Source organism: Magnolia sinica, chromosome 6 (genome assembly GCF_029962835.1).
Source record: "Magnolia sinica isolate HGM2019 chromosome 6, MsV1, whole genome shotgun sequence".
Lineage (NCBI taxonomy): Eukaryota > Viridiplantae > Streptophyta > Magnoliopsida > Magnoliales > Magnoliaceae > Magnolia > Magnolia sinica.
In genome coordinates, this window is record NC_080578.1 from 22,099,597 (window position 1) to 22,118,658 (window position 19,062).

General features: G+C 38.8%; 3 protein-coding genes across 3 annotated transcripts; all 3 read right to left on the reverse strand.

The window, feature by feature from the left end:
- Nucleotides 1-1,817: 1,817 nt before the first annotated feature.
- On the reverse strand, nucleotides 1,818-2,374 carry LOC131249556 (uncharacterized). The gene is made up of 3 exons (XM_058250361.1): nucleotides 2,219-2,374; nucleotides 2,044-2,136; nucleotides 1,818-1,961 (listed from the first exon to the last, which is right to left on the reverse strand). The coding sequence occupies exons 1-3, from the start codon at nucleotides 2,372-2,374 to the stop codon at nucleotides 1,833-1,835; spliced, it is 378 nt and encodes a 125-aa protein (XP_058106344.1). The 3' UTR covers nucleotides 1,818-1,832.
- Nucleotides 2,375-2,564: 190 nt separating this feature from the next.
- On the reverse strand, nucleotides 2,565-3,043 carry LOC131249910 (uncharacterized). The gene is made up of 2 exons (XM_058250647.1): nucleotides 2,825-3,043; nucleotides 2,565-2,753 (listed from the first exon to the last, which is right to left on the reverse strand). The coding sequence occupies exons 1-2, from the start codon at nucleotides 2,961-2,963 to the stop codon at nucleotides 2,587-2,589; spliced, it is 306 nt and encodes a 101-aa protein (XP_058106630.1). The 5' UTR covers nucleotides 2,964-3,043; the 3' UTR covers nucleotides 2,565-2,586.
- Nucleotides 3,044-13,961: 10,918 nt separating this feature from the next.
- Nucleotides 13,962-18,592, reverse strand: LOC131249912 (putative non-specific lipid-transfer protein 14). The gene is made up of 2 exons (XM_058250648.1): nucleotides 18,231-18,592; nucleotides 13,962-14,017 (listed from the first exon to the last, which is right to left on the reverse strand). Exons 1-2 carry the CDS (start codon nucleotides 18,569-18,571, stop codon nucleotides 14,008-14,010), a joined length of 351 nt encoding a protein of 116 aa, XP_058106631.1. The 5' UTR covers nucleotides 18,572-18,592; the 3' UTR covers nucleotides 13,962-14,007.
- Between the last annotated feature and the right edge of the window lie 470 nt (nucleotides 18,593-19,062).

Genomic DNA, 19,062 nt, shown 5'->3' on the forward strand with positions numbered 1-19,062 from the left:
TCTTCACTCTAATCTATTTCTTTCCTATCTTTAATAATTTTAAGTCATTTTTGAAGAGGGAGAGACTCATTTCATTGATTTTGAATGGCCGGCACGTGTGTCCCTATTGAACCAACATGTTGAAATTGTCAAATGATTTGAACTGACTACATGTTCATTTCTATCACATATATATAAGATATGGTCCAATGACCATATTTCAGTGTTGATCTTGATCTTTGATCTCTGGGGCCAACATTTTCGTCGCTAAATGGTTTTAGCTACGAAAATCTGACTTTTAGGGACGAAAATTTTCGTCGCTAAAAATCTCTGTACGAGACTTTTAGCAGCGAAAATTTTCGTTGCCAAAAATTCGTTACTTGTAGCGACGAAAATTTTCGGCGCAAAAAAAACTATAAAACACTTTTAGCAGCAAAAATTTTCACTGCTAAAAGTATTATTAAGTTTTTGGCGACAAATATTTTCGTTGCAAAAAATAAAACTTTTCACTGCTAAAATTTATTTCTTTTAGCGACGCAACTATCCGTCGCAAAAAAAAAACAGCGCAAGACTTTTTAGCAGCGAAATCTTTCGCTGCCAAAAGTTTCTGTTTTTAGCGGCGAACATTTTCGTCGCAAAAAAACTATCCAAGCCTTTTAGCAGCGAAAATTTTCGCTGCTAAAATACTGTACAAGACTTTTAGCAGCGAAAATTTTCGCTGCTAAAAATTCGTTCCTTTCTAGCGACGAATATTTTCGTTGTAAAAAAAACTGTACAAGACTTTTAGCAGCGAAAATTTTCGCTGCTAAAAATTCGTTCCTTTCTAGCGACGATAATTTTCGTTGCAAAAAAAACTGTACAAGACTTTTAGCAGCGAAAATTTTCGCTGCTAAAAATTCGTTCCTTTTTAGCGACGATAATTTTCGTTGCCAAAAAAACTGTACAAGACTTTTAGCAGCGAAAATTTTCGCTGCTAAAAATTCGTTCCTTTCTAGTGACGATAATTTTCGTTGCAAAAAAGACTTTACAAGCCTTTTTAGCAATACTTTTAGCTACGAAATTTTTCGTTGCTAAAAGTCCTTTTTTTTTTTAATATACCTCTTAAAATTGCGCTCAAAATTTCTGATATACACCTGTTAACAATATATTTCATCATATTCATTCTGATATACACCTATTATATATATATTTCATCATATTCACATTCACATCCATCTAATTAAATTAATTCAAACCCAAACATAAACTACATTCATCCAAACACAAACAATCTAATCCGCACCACATTCATTCAAAACTTAACATAATAAACAAATATATAAAAAAATCACACAGATGAAGGCGGAGGCGCTGGGGCATCAATGGATAAGCGTGCAGCGATAACCTGATATATCTCCATCATCCGTCGCTCATGCTCCATCCGCATCTCCTCCATCCTCCTCTCTTGTTCCTCCCTCTGCCTCGTTAGCTGATCCTCCATCCTCCTCTCCCGCTCCTCCCTCTGCCTCGTCTGCTCCTCCCTCTGTCTGTCCAGCTGATCTTTGATGTCATCGACGACGACTCGTAACTACTGAACCTCTCTCTCTGCAGTATCAGCTCGGCGTACGGCGCTGTCGCCAACGACGATGGATCGGCTGGAGGCAGCTCTAGCGGGTGCCATGAGCTTGGCACCATGGCCAAACCCACGCACATATCCAGAACGGATGCCAAGCACCTGACTCAAGATCTCTGGCTCACTCCGCTGAGTACCATCGGGAGTGGGCTGACTGCGTAAGGTATTTATCTCCTCTTGTAATGAAAACATATGAATTTTCTTAATAAATGACATTACTATAATTTAATACAATTAAATTTTACAATGAATGGATTTTTACCCAAATCTCGCTGGCTGTAGGATGTACCCAAGATCCCATTGCCTGCCGACAATGAGTCCCTCTGTAGAAGTCTACTGATCCGGGCTCCTGGCCAGTGACGGAATCTCGCTGCGTAATTGAAAGGACAATATAGTTAATATAAATGCATGGAAAGAATATATAAACATAATAATTACCAGTACTTTCTTACCATGTCGTGACGAAGTCGTACAAATGACTTTGAACCAGCTACGTGGTTCACTTCTAACTTTCCTCTATTGTCAGAATTTATTTTGCTCCTCTTCTGAACACGTTATTCATAATACATTGTTATTAATTGCGAATTTAATTATTACGTTAAGATATCATAAATATGTAAATATTACCTGAAAAGAATCAGACGAAAACCTATCGCAGAGTATCCGCCAGTCCTCATCGGTCACGTGCAGCGGTGCGGACTGTACGGCCTCCTCGTGACTCATGCATTGCTTGTATTGCCGGTGTAACTTACTGCGGTAATCCTTGAACCGCTCCTTCATCATGTCGTCGACGGCATGAGAGATGTGCGGAACACTCAAATCCAAGTCAAATTTATCCTGCAGTTTTGTAAATAATAGATTAAGATAATAAACTTATTTAAAAAATAACTTAACTGTAAATAAACTTTTATAAAATAAATTTTAATTTAATAAAATTTACCTGAAGGCGCCCATATCATCTGTCACTTCCCCCCAACGGGGAGTGGTGGGGGGGATCAGAGATCGGCATAAGACACCGACCTCCGATGTAAACAACATGGCATTGTTCCCAACAGGTCTAATGCAGTCCTGTGGAACTCTACCGTCACCCTACCCTCACGCGTAAGTCGCTCTAAAAGCAACCCACGCGTGGGTCCACGTCCTCGTCGGCTGGTCGACGGCGCTGTTGCAAAAGAAATATGTAAGTTTAAACATAAACAGAAATCATTAAAAGAAATATATGCCTAAACTTACATGCAGTGCCTGGTGTATGCGTGACTGAGGGATCAGACGCCTGCGATGCAACATGTGACGGCGATGCTGGCTCCGTCACTTCACGAGTAGAAGGGGTAGATCCAGTGCGCGAACGACGTACTCTCCCACCTGGTGCCATCACTGAATATGTGCGAGCTACGAACTTATAAATTTAAACAATGTCAATACAAGTGGAATATACTAAAATATTGTACAAGTAGTGTTGATGGTACAATGCATGTGTTTATGCTTAGAGAGATGATTAAAATATGATTAGACCATTACACTATAATGCAAGCAGAATAACCTAAACTCAATTCCCTAAACCTAAACCTAGACCTAATCCTAAACCTATAGCCTAAACTCAAATCCCTAAACCTTAACCTATAACCTAACCTAAACCTATACTTATAACCTAAAACTATTCCCAAATTCCAAAACCTATTACCTAAACCTAACCTTTCCCTAAACCTATAACCTAAACTCAATTCCCTAAAGCAAAACCTACACCTAATCATAATCTCAACTCCCTAACCTAAACTTAAACTTAAACTTGAAAACCCAAACTTAAACCCAATCCCGATCCTGAACCCGATTTCCTGAACCTAAACTATAACCCATCTTCAAATATAAAAACATATAACCTAAACCAAAACCAAAACCAAAACTTATAACCTACACCCGAACCCATTCTCAAATCCCAAAACCTATAAGCTAAACCAAAACCAAAACCTATAACCTAAACCCGAACCCATTCTCAAATCTCAAAACCTATAACCTAAACCTAAACCTATAAGCTATAACCTAAATCAAAACCTATAACCTAAACCAAAACCAAAACCTATAACCTAAGCCCGAACCCATTCTCAAATCCCAAAACCTATAACATAAATCAAAACCTATAACCAAAACCAAAACCAAAACCTATAACCTAAACTTGAACTCATTCTCAAATCCCAAAACTTTTAACCTAAACCTAAACCTTAACATAAACCTATAACCTATAACCTAAATCAAAACCTATAACCTAAACCAAAACCAAAACCTATAACCTAAACTCGAACCCATTCTCAAATTCAAAAACCTATAACCTAAACCAAAACCTATAACCAAAACCAAAACCAAAACCTATAACTTAAACCCGAACCTATTCTCAAATCCCAAAACCTATAAGCTAAACCTAAACCGTAACCTAATCCTATAACCTAAACTCAAATCCCTAAACCTTAACCTATAACCTAACCTAAACTTATACTTATAACCTAAAACTATTTTCAAATCCCAAAACCTATAACCTAAACCAAAACCAAAACCTATAACCTAAACCCGAATCCATTCTCAAATCCCAAAACCTATAACCTAAACCTAAACCTTAACCTAAACCTATAAGCTATAACCTAAATCAAAACCTATAACCTAAACCCAAAACCTATAACCTAATCCCGAACCCATTCTCAAATCCCAAAACCTATAACCTAAACCAAAACCAAAACCTATAACGTAAACTTGAACTCATTCTCAAATCCCAAAACCTTTAACCTAAACCTAAACCTTAACATAAATCTATAACCTATAACCTAAATCAAAACCTATAACCTAAACCAAAACCAATACCTATAACCTAAACTCGAACCCATTCTCAAATTCAAAAACCTATAACCTAAACCAAAACCTATAACCAAAACCAAAACCAAAACCTATAACCTAAACCCGAACCTATTCTCAAATCCCAAAACCTATAAGCTAAACCTAAACCGTAACCTAATCCTATAACCTAAACTCAAATCCCTAAATCGTAACCTATAACCTAACCTAAACCTATACTTATAACCTAAAACTATTTCCAAATCCCAAAATATATAATCTAAACCAAAACCTATAACCTAAACCAAAACCAAAACCTATAACCTAAACTTGAACTCATTCTCAAATCCCAAAACCTTTAACCTAAACCTAAACCTTAACTTAAACCTATAACCTATAACCTAAATCAAAACCTATAACCAAAACCAAAACCAAAACCTATAACCTAAACTCGAACCCATTCTCAAATTCAAAAACCTATAACCTAAACCTATTCTCAAATTCCAAAACCTAAACCTAAACCTTAATGTATTCTCAAATGTCTAAACCTAAACCTACACCAAATCCTAATCTCAACCCCCTAGCCTAAACCTAAACCTAAACTTGAAAACCCAAACCTAAACCTGGTCCCGAACCCGAACCCAATTTCCTAAACCTAAACCTTGACCTATTCTCAATTCCCCCATCATTAACCTATAATCTAACCTAAACCTATCCTCAAATCCCAAAACCTATAACTATAACCTAAACCTTAACAAAAAACCTATAATCTAACCTAACCTAAACCTATAAACTTCACCTAAACCTAAACCTCTAACCTTAACCTAAACCTAAACCTATAACCTAAACCTATTCTCAAGTCCCTATCCCTAAACCTAAACCTATAACCTAAACCTATTCTCAAATCCCAAAACCTAAACCTAAACCTTAATGTATTCTCAAATGCCTAAACCTAAACTTGAAAACCCAAACCTAAACCCGGTCCCAAACCCGAACTCGATTTCCTAAACCAAAACCTTGACCTATTCTCAATTCCCTAAAGCTATAACCTATAACCTAACCTAAACCTAAACCTATAAACTTAACCTAAACCTAAACCTATAACCTTAACCTTAACATATAACCTTAACCTAAACCTATAACTATAACCCAAACCTATTCTCAAATCCCAAAACCTATAACTATAACCTAAACCTATACTTATAACTTAAACCTATTCTCAAATCCCAAAACCTAAACCTAAACCTTAATGTATTCTCAAATCCCTAAACCTAAACCTACATCTAATCCTAATCTCAACTCCCTAGCCTAAACCTAAACCTAAACTTGAAAACCCAAACCTAAACCCGGTCCCGAACCCAAACCCAATTTTCTAAACCTAAACCTTGACCTATTCTCAATTCCCTAAAGCTATAACCTATAACCTAACCTAAACCTATTCTCAAATCCCAAAACTTATAACTATAACCTAAACCTAAACCTATAACCTATAACCTAACCTAAACCTAAACCTATAAACTTAACCTAAACCTAAACCTAAACCTATAACCTTAACCTTAACATATAACCTTAATCTAAACCTATAACTATAACCTAAACCTAAACCTTAACCTGTAACCTAAACCTAGACTTATAACCTTAACCTAAACCTATTCTCAAATCCTAAAACCTATACTTATAGCCGAAACCTAAACCTTAACCTTAACCTATAACCTATGCTTACAGCCTTAACCTAAACCTATTCTCAAATCCCAAAACCTATACCTATAACCCAAACCTAAACCCAATCTCAAACCAGAACCCAATTTTCTAAACCATTCCCTAAACCTATAACCTAAACCTATACCTATAGCCTAAACCTAAAACAAAACCTATAACCTAAACCTAGACTCATAACCTTAACTAAACCTATTCTCATAATCTATAACCTATACTTATAACCCAAACCTAAACCCGATTCCAAACCCGAACCCGATTTCCTAAAACTAAACCTTAACCTATAACCTAAACTTATACCTATAGCCTAAACCTAAACCATAAACTATAACCTAAACCTAGACTCATAATCTTAACCTAAACCTATTCTCAAATCCCAATACCTATACCTATAACCCAAACCTAAATCCGGTCCCGAACCCGAACCCAATTTTCTAAACCTAAACCTTAATGTATAACCTAAACCTATACCTATAACCTAAACCTAAACCTTAACCTATAACCTAAACCTATACCTATAACCTAAACCTAAACCTTAACCTATAACCTAAACCTAGACTTATAACCTTAACCTAAACTTATTCTCAAATCCCAAAACCTATACTTATAGCCGAAACCTAAACCTTAACTTATAACCTATATTTACAACCTTAACCTAAACCTATTCTCAAATCCCAAAACCTATGCCTATAACCCAAACCTAAACGTGATCCCGAACCCGATTTTCTAAACCTAAACCTTAACGTATAACCTAAAACTATACCTATAGCCTAAACCTATACCTTAACCTATAACCTAAACCTAGACTTATAACCTTAACCTAAACCTATTCTCAAATCCCAAAACCTATACTTATAGCCGAAACCTAATCCTTAACCTTAACCTATAACCTATACTTACAACCTTAACCTAAACTTATTCTCAAATCTCAAAACCTATGCTTATAACCCAAACCTAAACACGATCCCGAACCCAAACTCGATTTCTTAAACCTTAACCTTAACCTTAACCTATAACCTATACCTATACTTATAGCCTAAACCTAAACCTTAACCTATAACTTAAACCTAGACTCGTAACCTTAACCTAAACCTATTCTCAAATCCCAAAACCTATACCTATAACCCAAACCTAAACCCGATCCCAAACCCGAACCCGAACCCAATTTCCTAAACCTAAACTTTAACCTATAACCTAAACTTAGACTTATAACATTAACTTAAACCTATTCTCAAATCCCAAAACTTATACTTACAGCCGAAACCTAAACCTTAACCTTAACCTATAACGTATACTTACAACCTTAACCTAAACCTATTCTCAAATCCCAAAACTTATACTTATATCCTCGCTAAAAGTCTTATTCACGTTTTTAAAATTGTTGTAGCCTTTAGCGACGAAAATTTTCGTCGTTAAAAGTGATTTTTTAGCTACGAAACGTTTCGTAGCTAAAAGTAATTTTTTGAAAAATTGTTTGTAGCCTTTCGTAGCTAAAAGTAATTTTTTGAAAAATTGTTTGTAGCCTTTGGCAACGAAACTTTTTGTCGCTAAAAATCTCATTCAATCGATTCGTAGGAAACTGTTTGTAGGCTTTGGCGACGAAACTTTTCGTGGCTAAAAATCTCATCTACGATATTTAGCTACGAAATTTTTCGAAGCTAAAAGTAAATCGGTTGCAGCTTTTCGCGGCGAAACTTTTCGTCGCCAAAAGTCTTAACCATGATTTGTAGCTATGAAAATTTTCGTAGCTAAAAGTAATCCTTTCAAATGCCTGAAAAAGTTGGTTGCAGCCTTTAGCGACGAAAATTTTCGTGGCTAAAAATCTCATCTACGATATTTAGCTACGAAAATTTTCGTAGCTACAAGTAAACCGTTTGCAACCTTTAGCGGCAAAACGTTTCGTCGTTAAAAGTCTCATGCACGATTTTTAGCTACGAAACTTTTCGTAGCTAAAAATAATCCATTCGTATTTTGAGGAAAATTTGGTTGCGGCCTTTAGCAACGAAAATTTTCGCCGCTAAAAGTCTCATCCATTATTTTTAGCTACGAAAAGTTTCGTAGCTAAAAGTAATCCATTCGTTTTTCGAGGAAAAGGTGGTTGCGGCCTTTAGCGACAAAAATTTTCGCCGCTAAAAGTCTCATCCATGATTTTTAGCTGCGAAAATTTTCGTCGCTAAAAATATCGTCAGTAAAAGTACACTTTTGGTGACGAAAAACTATTTCGTCACTAAAAGTTACTTTTGGCGACGAAAATATGTTTCGTCGCTAAAAACCCTCTTTCTTGTAGTGTGTAGTATAATACATTGAGTCCGGATCCTCTGTTATCAGGTCAACAGAGAATTCCTGATACCATAATTCTCATTGGTCCACGTCACCACTCAGTAAAAAAATACAAAAAATAAAAAATAGCTTCGGACGCCAAACCATTAGGGTAACCGGAATTCTCTGTTGACCTGATAACAGAGGATCCCGACTCTAATACATTATGCTAATGCAAGAGAATTTGACTTTTAATTATGACTACTAGGTTATAGTGTGCATGATGTTATATGTGGGGCTCATTACATACGAAGAGAGAAGGGAACAATGGGCAATCCATCCTCTCGTTTTCCATTGTGGCTACACCAGTACTCTTCGACCCACCTATTTTTTTAAGTTGATATCCTACATGATACGGATTACAAAAGATATATGGAGTGCATGACACACAATTTTCAACATACACCTTGTTGATGCTGAGATCTGGATGTCCCTCCTAGCCCTTCGTGTACCTGCAAAAACAAGTGACAATGGGGGCACTAGTTGTAGCCGGGGGGCCTCCGATGCCTAAGTTAGAATAACCACATAGTAGGCGTGGTTGAATCAAGGTAATTGTACATATCTTATTCTGTTGGTAGGGTCCTTATTTATAACCATTTGACACATCTTCCGTGTATGGCAATGAATCTAATGCGTAGATATGTATCACATAAGGGATCTCCTCCCAGGTATATGACGTTTATGTAGTTGTGATCATCGGTGAAGATATCGAGAAGGGAATCTTTTCTGTATACGGAGGGGATATTCCGTAATGGTCGTTATCAGAGGTTGAGGTCAATTAGCTGATGCCAACCTCCAGGTTGTTTGGTCGAGGTCCTGCTAACTTAGGTCGACGACTGAAGTTGATGGCTAAGGTTGGAGTCGAGTTCTGAGGTTATGGCCACTGGTCAAGGCCATGTCGATGTTCATAGTCATCCATTGGTCGGGACAATGAGATGTCAACTAGGTGACTGAGGTCACCAATCATGGTTAGTACTCGGATTGGTTGCGGAGGTCGCAATCGGTATCTGAGTCCGAGTTGTTAGCCTTTATTATTTCCATCTTATTTTGGTTGTTTAGTCGGTACAGTTCTACCCATAACATACCTCATGCCTCATCTTATGGTCTCTTTGATTAGATGCTTCGTATATCTAATTAGGTAAGAGGAGATGCCATGTAACTACACCAATTAGAGGAATTGATTGCAATCTACGTCGGCCTTTGGATAGACTCTTTAACCATTCTCTATACCAAACAACTACATTTTTAAGATGACTATCTCTTCATTAAGCAATGTTATAAGGGCATATTCTAAAGGAAAAAATGTCCAAAGCTGTTGACATCACATGCTGTAAGATATTTTGGACACATTATATATGTTTGCATATTGCATTACTTTCTTAAATTTAAAGAACCTAGTTATATTTATAATCTTAAGTCATTTTAACAATGAATCTCCCAAAATTCCAATGCCTCTATCCAAATCTCTCAACTCATCCATCGACCATTAATATCAAAAGTAGCAGTCATAGTTAGATTGCATGCCATGCATAGTACAAATGATCAATAATGGTTGAATATCTTTGTAATCAATATGCACCCTTCATTCTCTTGTACAAGATTGGTTGGCCAAGGTAAACAGTTATAGTGACTTTTAAGAGGGATTGGGCTGACTGACATTGAAGATTAACTTTTTTGGAATTAAATTGGAGATTAATGGTCCAATTGCACAAATATTGTGGATAACGGTTTGGTTAGACTAGTGTTGAAGCCAAATGGTCCTGTTCTAACATCACTATAAGATGACCAATTGGACTAATATGAAAGATGAACGACCTGATTTAGCTGAAATTGAGATGAATAATCAATTGGACTAATATTAAAGCTCATAGATCCAGTTGTACTAAGATTAACATGCCAACAAGCTTGTAAAAGATTCGGCCAGTTATCCAGGTGGGCCATGCAGTGTATATTTCCTAACCCAACAGTTACACATGTCCACACTCATAGGAATCCTCTATTTGAAATCAACCTAGAATGCAAACAAGGAAGGGGCTGAAGAGTTAATCTTTTCCCCATGTGACTGCATAACGTGGGAATTGAGCGATGAGGGGCAAGCTGCAAGATAGGGCATCCCCTAGGAGAAGATCTAATGCAGGAACCCTGGAAGTGGATGACGACTGCAATTATATAGGACCATGCACTAATAATGTGGATTCCAACAATAAGTGTGTCAAAGAGGACGTTGACTCCCATGGAGCATTGTCCGTACCTAATCTTCCTCCAAGTCCAGGCCTGTACCTGGTCTTCCTCCGAGTACAGACCTCCGTTGCTGCTGCATCGTATCTGGTGCTTAGGAAAGATGAATGCCATTAGCAGCCACACATCCGACATAGAAAAAATAAACAAGTTCTAGTATGGCAAACATATGTAAGCTCTGACCAGTTAAACAGGTGGACCACACAATAAATGTTCCCTAGCTCAATAGTCATGCATCTCTACCCATAGGTGGGTTAAAAGCATAAGGAAACAGACAGTCAAATTAAAGGCCATCCTAGTGCACACTTGCATCTGCAGACCATCTGGTTATTAGCCTATACGAACTCAGGGCCTACCTGACCAACATGGTCTATGTCACTATAGCTTGGGTACTTATTTTCTCAAACTAGGGCATCTGCATGTCGCAACTGCAAATGACAATCTTCATCTAGGAAACGTTGCTCAATAAAGACACGAGCTGTCTATAGTAGTTTTATTTTGTTTTTTGTATTTTTTTAAATCTCTAATAGAAAGTAATAATGGAAATATTTTCATTGTTCTCTGTGTGTTCTTCACTCCACTGTTTTTTTTTTTTTTTAATCTTGTCTTTTATAATTTTAAGTCATTCCCGAAGAGGAGAGGGCTCATTTCGACTTTGAGTAGCCAGCATGTGTCCCTATGAACTAACATGCTAAAATTGTCAAATGATTTGAACTGCGTACACTTTTATTTCTATCATGCTCACGGGGCCTTTTTAGGATTTCTTATATATTTTCGGCTTAGGGATGTATATTTGACTTGGAGTCACCACTAGCCAGTTACTTAGATTTTCACGATCAGCTGAAACCTATAAAAATATAAAGCCAGATAGGAAGATTCCTTGTTTTAAAGTAATGACTCATGATCTACAACCTGAGATTCTCAGTAAGGGACCATGATAACAAAGACAGAAGGTGTTTAACCCCCTCTCTATCTTTATAAATGTACGATCTCTACTTCACAAGATATGGGAAAATGCAAGGGATTGGATTCATTCTTGCACGTAAATGATGTAATATTGTATGTCGGATTTAGTGTGGAGATGAGATGCCTACTTCAAGTGATGAATAGGGAAAGACTTCTCTACCCAGACTCACCCACTTGGAGAAGCAGTCGAAGACTCATAAAGCATACACTTGAGCTTACCAGATGAGCATGATGGTAAAGAGTGAAAATCATGATACAAATATGAATGAAACTAATTAGACTTAGATAAGTGGGTGAATGAGTTGTTGTAAGAATCAATTGAAGTACTGGACAAGATCGGTCTTCAAGTGGCTCAAGTAGCTAAAATATAGGCTTAACTAGGTTGAACCGAGGTTATGTGGCTTACATGCTTTTCACTCTTCTTCTCTCCTTGGTGGAGGGATGGGCTAGACCCCACTCTCCCTTTCTTCTCCTATTCTTAAGTGAAGATTGGTGAATGATGAGTGATGAAAGGTATAAGAGATAGGAGATGCATTGAAATGGAAAGGGAAATGAGTATTTATAGCTATCATGGGTGGTATTTTTGTGATGTTTATAAAGCTTAAGTGCTAAAGAGGGCTCTAAGAGCTGTGATTGGTTCAGGGCATGGTTGTGCCATGTGACACATTATGGTTGGTTGGATTAAATGACCGGAGGCGTAATTTTGGGGAAAACTAGGGATAGAGGGGTCATTTTATCCTGAGTGGGACTCCCGAGATAAGGTTTGCTTTTTCTACCCTTCACCTAACCAACAATTAAATATCACAAAATTCCACATAGAGAGCGATTGAGCTGGACACAATCCACGATAGCTTGAAAGCTCGGCTTGGATTGGTTTGAAAAAGCTTGGCTTGGATTGGTTTGAATAGAAGTTCAAACCAAACAAAGCCTTGAAGTTAAGCTCATTTAAAAAATAAAAAATAATAAACCAGGGCAGTACCGGCTTAGCTCAGCCCGAAGTTTGGCTTAATTCAGCTTGGTTTGATTCAACTTGATTCGGCTCATAGATTGTATGTACACTATTTCCTATGGTGTAATCTACTTGAGCTTTAGATATGATTCATGAATTTTGGGATCATGTCCTAAAATGATATTTAAAAATGAATGGACGGTGTGGATAATGAAAATACATGACGACATGGATAATATATAATTCATATGCATGAATGCTAATTGTTTCTTGTGGTTTGGTCCACTTGAGCTTTGGATATGATTCAATTTTGGATTATGTCCTAAAATGATATGTAAAAATGGATTGATGACGTGGATAATAAATATACATGATGGTGGGCCCACAGTTTACTCAGTATGCTAAAGAAGGATTTGAATGGGCCAGTGATCTCAACACCCGCCACATAGCTGGTGCCAAAGCTATGTGCACCCCACCATGATTTATGTTTTTTATCTAGACATCCATCACAATTTCCAGCTCATTTTATGGTATGAGACGAAAAATAAGGAAGATCCAAGCCTCCGGTAGACCACAACATATGATTCAAACTTGTCGAGGGATAGAAGTTTTAGATCAATACTATTTTCTTGTGGTGGGGCCCACCTTAATGTATGTGATGCATATCCACGCTGCCCATCCACTATAGTTTTAAAAAATTTATCTTTTAACTTTTAAAAATACTTTACTAAACAAAAAATGACTATGAAAAATTGATTTGATAATTGCATTTTGCCACCCAAGACTAAGGTTTAAAACTCTTCACACCCATGAGGAGCATGAGGAGTTTTAAAATATTCCAATTTGACTTAGACCCAATTTCAGCCACAGTGCGAATCATGGGTCTAATGAATATGAATGGTGATTAGGTTGCCCAGTCGACTAGTCTTCTAAAGTAGCATTTTAACAGAGGTTGACTGTGCTTACATGGCGGGTTTAGAAGATGATTGTTGGGATAATGGTGGTTACTTGGTAATTGCATTTCAACCACAATTCAACATAGTTTGAATAAACAATAGTTGCACTGAATATGATGGGTGTTTGGGATCGATCACTAACACTACTCTTTATAAATCTATTACAGAAAAAAGGGACTATCATTAAATCCTACAACAGGTTTCAAGTAATCTAGATAAGCATACTCAGATTCAATCCATAGTAGAATAAATATTCTCTCAAACATCATCAAAGATGAAATGAAATTAATTAGAAATAACCATAAACATTATATTTTCATTAATCTAAATCAAACACATGATTCTTCATTGTATGACAGCTTTTATTTTCTCATTTCTTCCTCCATCTTAGCAAAAACCATAACACACCTCTCTGTCTATTTCTCAAACCCTTTATCTCTCTTCGTAATACCCAATCAAGGAATGCTGCATAAGACATTAAAAACATATTTTATTTTATTTTGCTTTTAAAAATCATGTTAGTTTTGACAAGGATTACCACTCAAAAGCATGTAAAAGCTGAGATCATAACCGTTTATCCAGTATTTCTAATAAGGAATCCACTAAGAATCATCCTGTTTGGATGATCCTAACACATTATTTCGTAGGTGTATGAATGGGCACTAGGGTCTGTTTGGATGCAAACAGAACTGTATCCAGGACGGTCGTTCCGGGACATATGACCAATGGAGAGGATTTCTCTACAAAGGTAGAAAATCATGTCCAAGACAATTTCATTCGGTGCATGTGTGTCACATGTACCACATGCGCCACCCACCATTTACAAGCGCCCCCACCATCAATCGCTTTACAAGTGCTAATTTGCACATGCGCACATGCACCACATGTGCCACAGTATTCCTCAAACGTGAAGCATCTGCCACCGTAATTCTACAAACTCCCACATGTGCTACACATGCCTACATGTCAATGTGGCCGTACATCACATGGGTTAGATGATTTTGCCCCCTTTGAATAAACTCTGTGGAGCCCACCGTGATTTATGTGTTTTAACCACTCCATCCATCCATTTTACTAGATGATTTAAGGTATTTAGCCCAAAATTGAAGTATATCAAAAGCTCAAGTGGATCACACAAAAGGAAACGGTGTGAATTTAACGTCTACTGTTAAAACAACCTTTGGGGCCACGAAAGCTTTGGACCAAGCTGATATTTGTATCTTCCCTTCATCCATGTCTGTGTGATCTTATGAACAGGTTGAATGATAAATAAATATCACTTTGAGCTGTAGGAAGGTTCCAACAGGGGAAATCATTATTGGCCCTATTTCCTATAGCGTAATCTACTTGAGCTTTGGATATGCTTCATTATTAGGCTCAACCCCGTAGAATGAGCTGTAAAAATGGATGGACAGCGTGGATAAACTACATACATCCACGGTGGACCCAACAGAGTTTACTCCGTACACTACAATTTTGTATCCAAGTTGGTCTGTTGGTAGAGTTTGGCATACAGAGTCAGACTGAGTTAGAACTGACCCAACTTGACTGGTTTTAAAATAGATTTGAAATGAATTCGACCTGACTCAGTACCAAGTCCAGTATAGTTGACCCAATCCGAGCCTAGGTCTGGCTTGGACTACTCCAGACTGAGTCGGACCTGGTCACGGGTACCGAGTCAGGTCGAGTCATCATCAAGTCGGGTTGAGTGTAGTGGGTATCCGTGGGCTGAAATCACAGCTCAGAACATAAGTGCATTAGCTGAAATTGCAGATTCTCCATCAGTTACACCGGTCTGAAGCAACAAATCTGAGTTTTATTTTATATGCACGAGTTGGGTCTCAGATCAAGTCAAGTCAATATCGAATCAGATTTCATGTCAAGTCAAATTCAGTTATTGGGTGACCTGAACTCGACTCGGTTTAAGTTTGGATTGGACGAAGTCTACTTGGTTGGATTCGACTCACCTACTCGATTCTAGTCCAGTCGGGTCTAAACGAGTTGGATGAGTCGAGTCTACTGAGTCGAGTCATCTTGTGCCCAGTTTTATATGCAGGTATTAAAGATGTGTGGACGGTCTGTCCAAGCCCATATGAGGCCGGAGACATGACAAAACAAACGGGGGAGCCTGGCTACCCTCTTTTGTTCAAGATCTCGGTTGTTTATTGGTTGTGTGCAATGAAACCTTGAGAAGGGTGGGCTGACGGGCTCTTTAACACAGTCTTGAGCCTGGGCCCATTAACAAACGGGATTAAATTTAGGTCCGGGCCCAGCCCTTGGATCTTGTATTTCAGCCATCCACCAGTTCTTGTAACCAAAGCTTCATGGGCCCCACCTCATTCTCCAGTGTAAATCCACTCCATCCATCAGTTTTTCCGGATCACTTTAGAAAATAAGATCACCAAAGAGGCAGATCCAAGACGGGGTTGGGCCACACCACAGGAAACAATAGAAATGGAAACCCTCACCATTAAAGCCTTCCTAGGCTGGGGATGAGCGTGATATCTACATTTCCATCCAAACCGTTCAAAAATGTGATACCACCGGGACGAAAAGAATCTATGGTCCCAAGAAGATTTCAATACCAGCCGTTCAATCCCACTATTTCTTATGATGTGGCCCATTTGATGGTTGGATCTCCCTAATTTTTGGTCTCCCATCATAAAATGACCTGGTGAAACTGATATGCAGAATAGATTCAGACGCATATACCGGTCAGCCCTCGAACACCGAACCGTCCAAAACTTCATCTCAGGAAAGCTTTCAAGGACAGAGAGTTCAGAACAATGCATGGGAAAAAAAACTCTTTTGCTGCTGCCTAGTGAACCCTCCCACGTAAAATCAGCACTGGCTACTTAGGTGAGATAAAGTCTGTTTATTTGATGGTCAGGATGATCCGATCAAGACATTTTCTTTAGATGGCCATTCAACGGTGGGTGATCAGGGAAGTGGGACCATCTTTGCATGTGAGCCACAATTCGACAAAACATGCTGGTCAAACTAATTCTGATAAAGAGAAAAGAGTGGGGCCCACCCAACACCGAAAGTGGCGGTCCCAACACGTGGCAACCGTCCGTGTCAAAGATCGGACCATTGTTCAGAGTCCAGGCTAGTTTGCATTGAAAATGTAGTGCGATTGCGATGCATCAATCCAGTCGAAGTACCATTTGACTGATAGTAATTGCGTTGAGTTCGAGAAATGGACTACTCAACCGCATTCTTCAGCGAATCTTACGGGCAGCATACAACCCGAGGCTTTGTACGTATCCACGTGTTCCCAGTTTTGATTACGTGGGTCCATAGATTCTTAATTCGTGCCACGTGTTCTACCCCTCATCGTTGATTTGGATGGACCGTAACTCAAATATTACCTTGATAGAACAACTCAACGGTCTGGATTACGAACATGGACCCCCACTTGTTCGGATTGAAAACGCGTGTATATTGTGGATCAACGTGGGGTCCTGTATGCTATAATTCATGTTTGTCGCGACGAGCGGACGATCCAACGGTTAGGACTCACGAGGCAGGAAATCAGATATACATCCCTGTGGTAGCTTTTGTACTGAACGCGTCATACTTGTACGACAATCTGGACGGTCCAAATTGGGGGACCCGTTTTGGCAAAACCTTGCCTGAAAAATACACCTGACGCATCAACCGTACGATAGTCTGGTCAGTCTCATTTTGCATCTATGATCTGTGGGGCCTACCGAGATTTATATAATTTATCCACTCCGTCCATCCATTTTACCAGATAAATTTAGATTTGAGTCCAAAATTGAAGCATATTAAAAGCTCAAGTGGACCACACCACCTGAAACAGTGTGACTTGTAATCTACCGTTGAAATTTTCTTGGGGGCCACCGAAGTTTTGGATCAAGATGATATTTGTGTTTTCCTTTCATACATGTCTTTGTGATCTTATGAACAGGTTAGATGGAAAATAAACATCACTGCAGGCCTTAGAAAAGTTTCAACGGTGGAAATCATTATTCCCACTGTTTACTGCTGTGTGGTCCACGTGAGCTTTGGATATGTTTCAATTTTGAGCTTGACCTTTAAATTGAGATGGAAAAACGGATGGACGGCGAGGATAATCCGCATACATTCGAGGTGGGCCTAATAGAGTTTACCTCATAAATCATCCCTCAAGTAGTGTGAATCAACGTGGCAAATGTGCACAAGATCTGGTACATCGATCAGGTGTGCCCCACCACTAACGTGGCTAAGAAAAGGGCATCAACTCATTATGTTGGCCGCACATGTAAAAAATAGATGGATGGTTAAGAGAAAACGGCCAAAGGTCCGCCTTCAAATTACATGGGTGGCCCACATGATGTTTAGATCAACCTATTTTTTTACATAACGCATCTTCACAGTAGGACCTGCCGAATGAACGGCTTGGATCACACCCACGAATGCATTATTCCACATGTGAGTGGTGATTTCCCAGCAAATTCAACGGCTGCATTGCACCGATCGTGCACGGTGAATTCATAAAGTGGGCCTGAATGTGAACCAAGTTTTCTAGACCGTCCATTGCCTTTTATCTGGTAAACTGAACAGCCTAGATCAGGTCATCTACACAGAGCGGCCCACCTCGTGCACGGTTTGGATGACGAACACGTGCCTACCTGGTGCACGTGTGGAATAAGAAAGAGAGAGAGGATCTTACGAATTGCAGTCTGTGTTGGGGTCTATGGTGAATCCAAGAGAGATGCCACAGAAGCCAGGCAAAGTAGCTATAGCCGTTGAATTTGGATTGTACGTTGTGATGAGGCCCATCAAGCACCTACAAACGGACCGTCGATCATCTGGCGAATCCGCAATGCTGTTCAAGCTCACCACTGCATTGCAGCATGGGGACCCCACCATCGGCTCTGGTATCCCATACAAGATGAAGTTGGAGCAGTTGGATATGAGCGATGACACAGTGCTACAATCTACATTACCCTTCACCCACCTGGTGCACATTAGCACCATCAGCGCACATATCACAAATCCCTTACTTCCCATTTCACGTATGTATCTTTCCCTCCAATTTCACTATTTAAATGAGAATCATACGTGCATGATATTTTATACTGAAGTTCATGGGTCATGTGGGTCGGTTAGTCATGATGTGGGCATGTGATTCATGTATCATGTATGAGCCTACAACCCTTGTAACTGCTAGCATGCAGCCATGCACGCATGCCCAGCCTCATGCCTTTGGGCCATGGTTCGAGTTGTATGGAGTCGACCATGTTTCTGAGTTGACTCAGCGACTCTTATGGACTTCCAACTAAGTCAGTGAGTCGAAATCTCTCATTGAGTCAAGTTGACCCATAAGGGCCGTTGATCGAAGCCGTTGGTTCAATTTTAAGCCGTTTTTGGTATTTCTTTCTCAAACATCTATTTGTTGGGCCACCTGTTAACGGTTAGGATTTTTGCATTTGGGGGATCTGCATGATATTGTCGGTTCAGATCAGGAAACCATGGGTCCTACTTGTAGGAACTTACGGCCA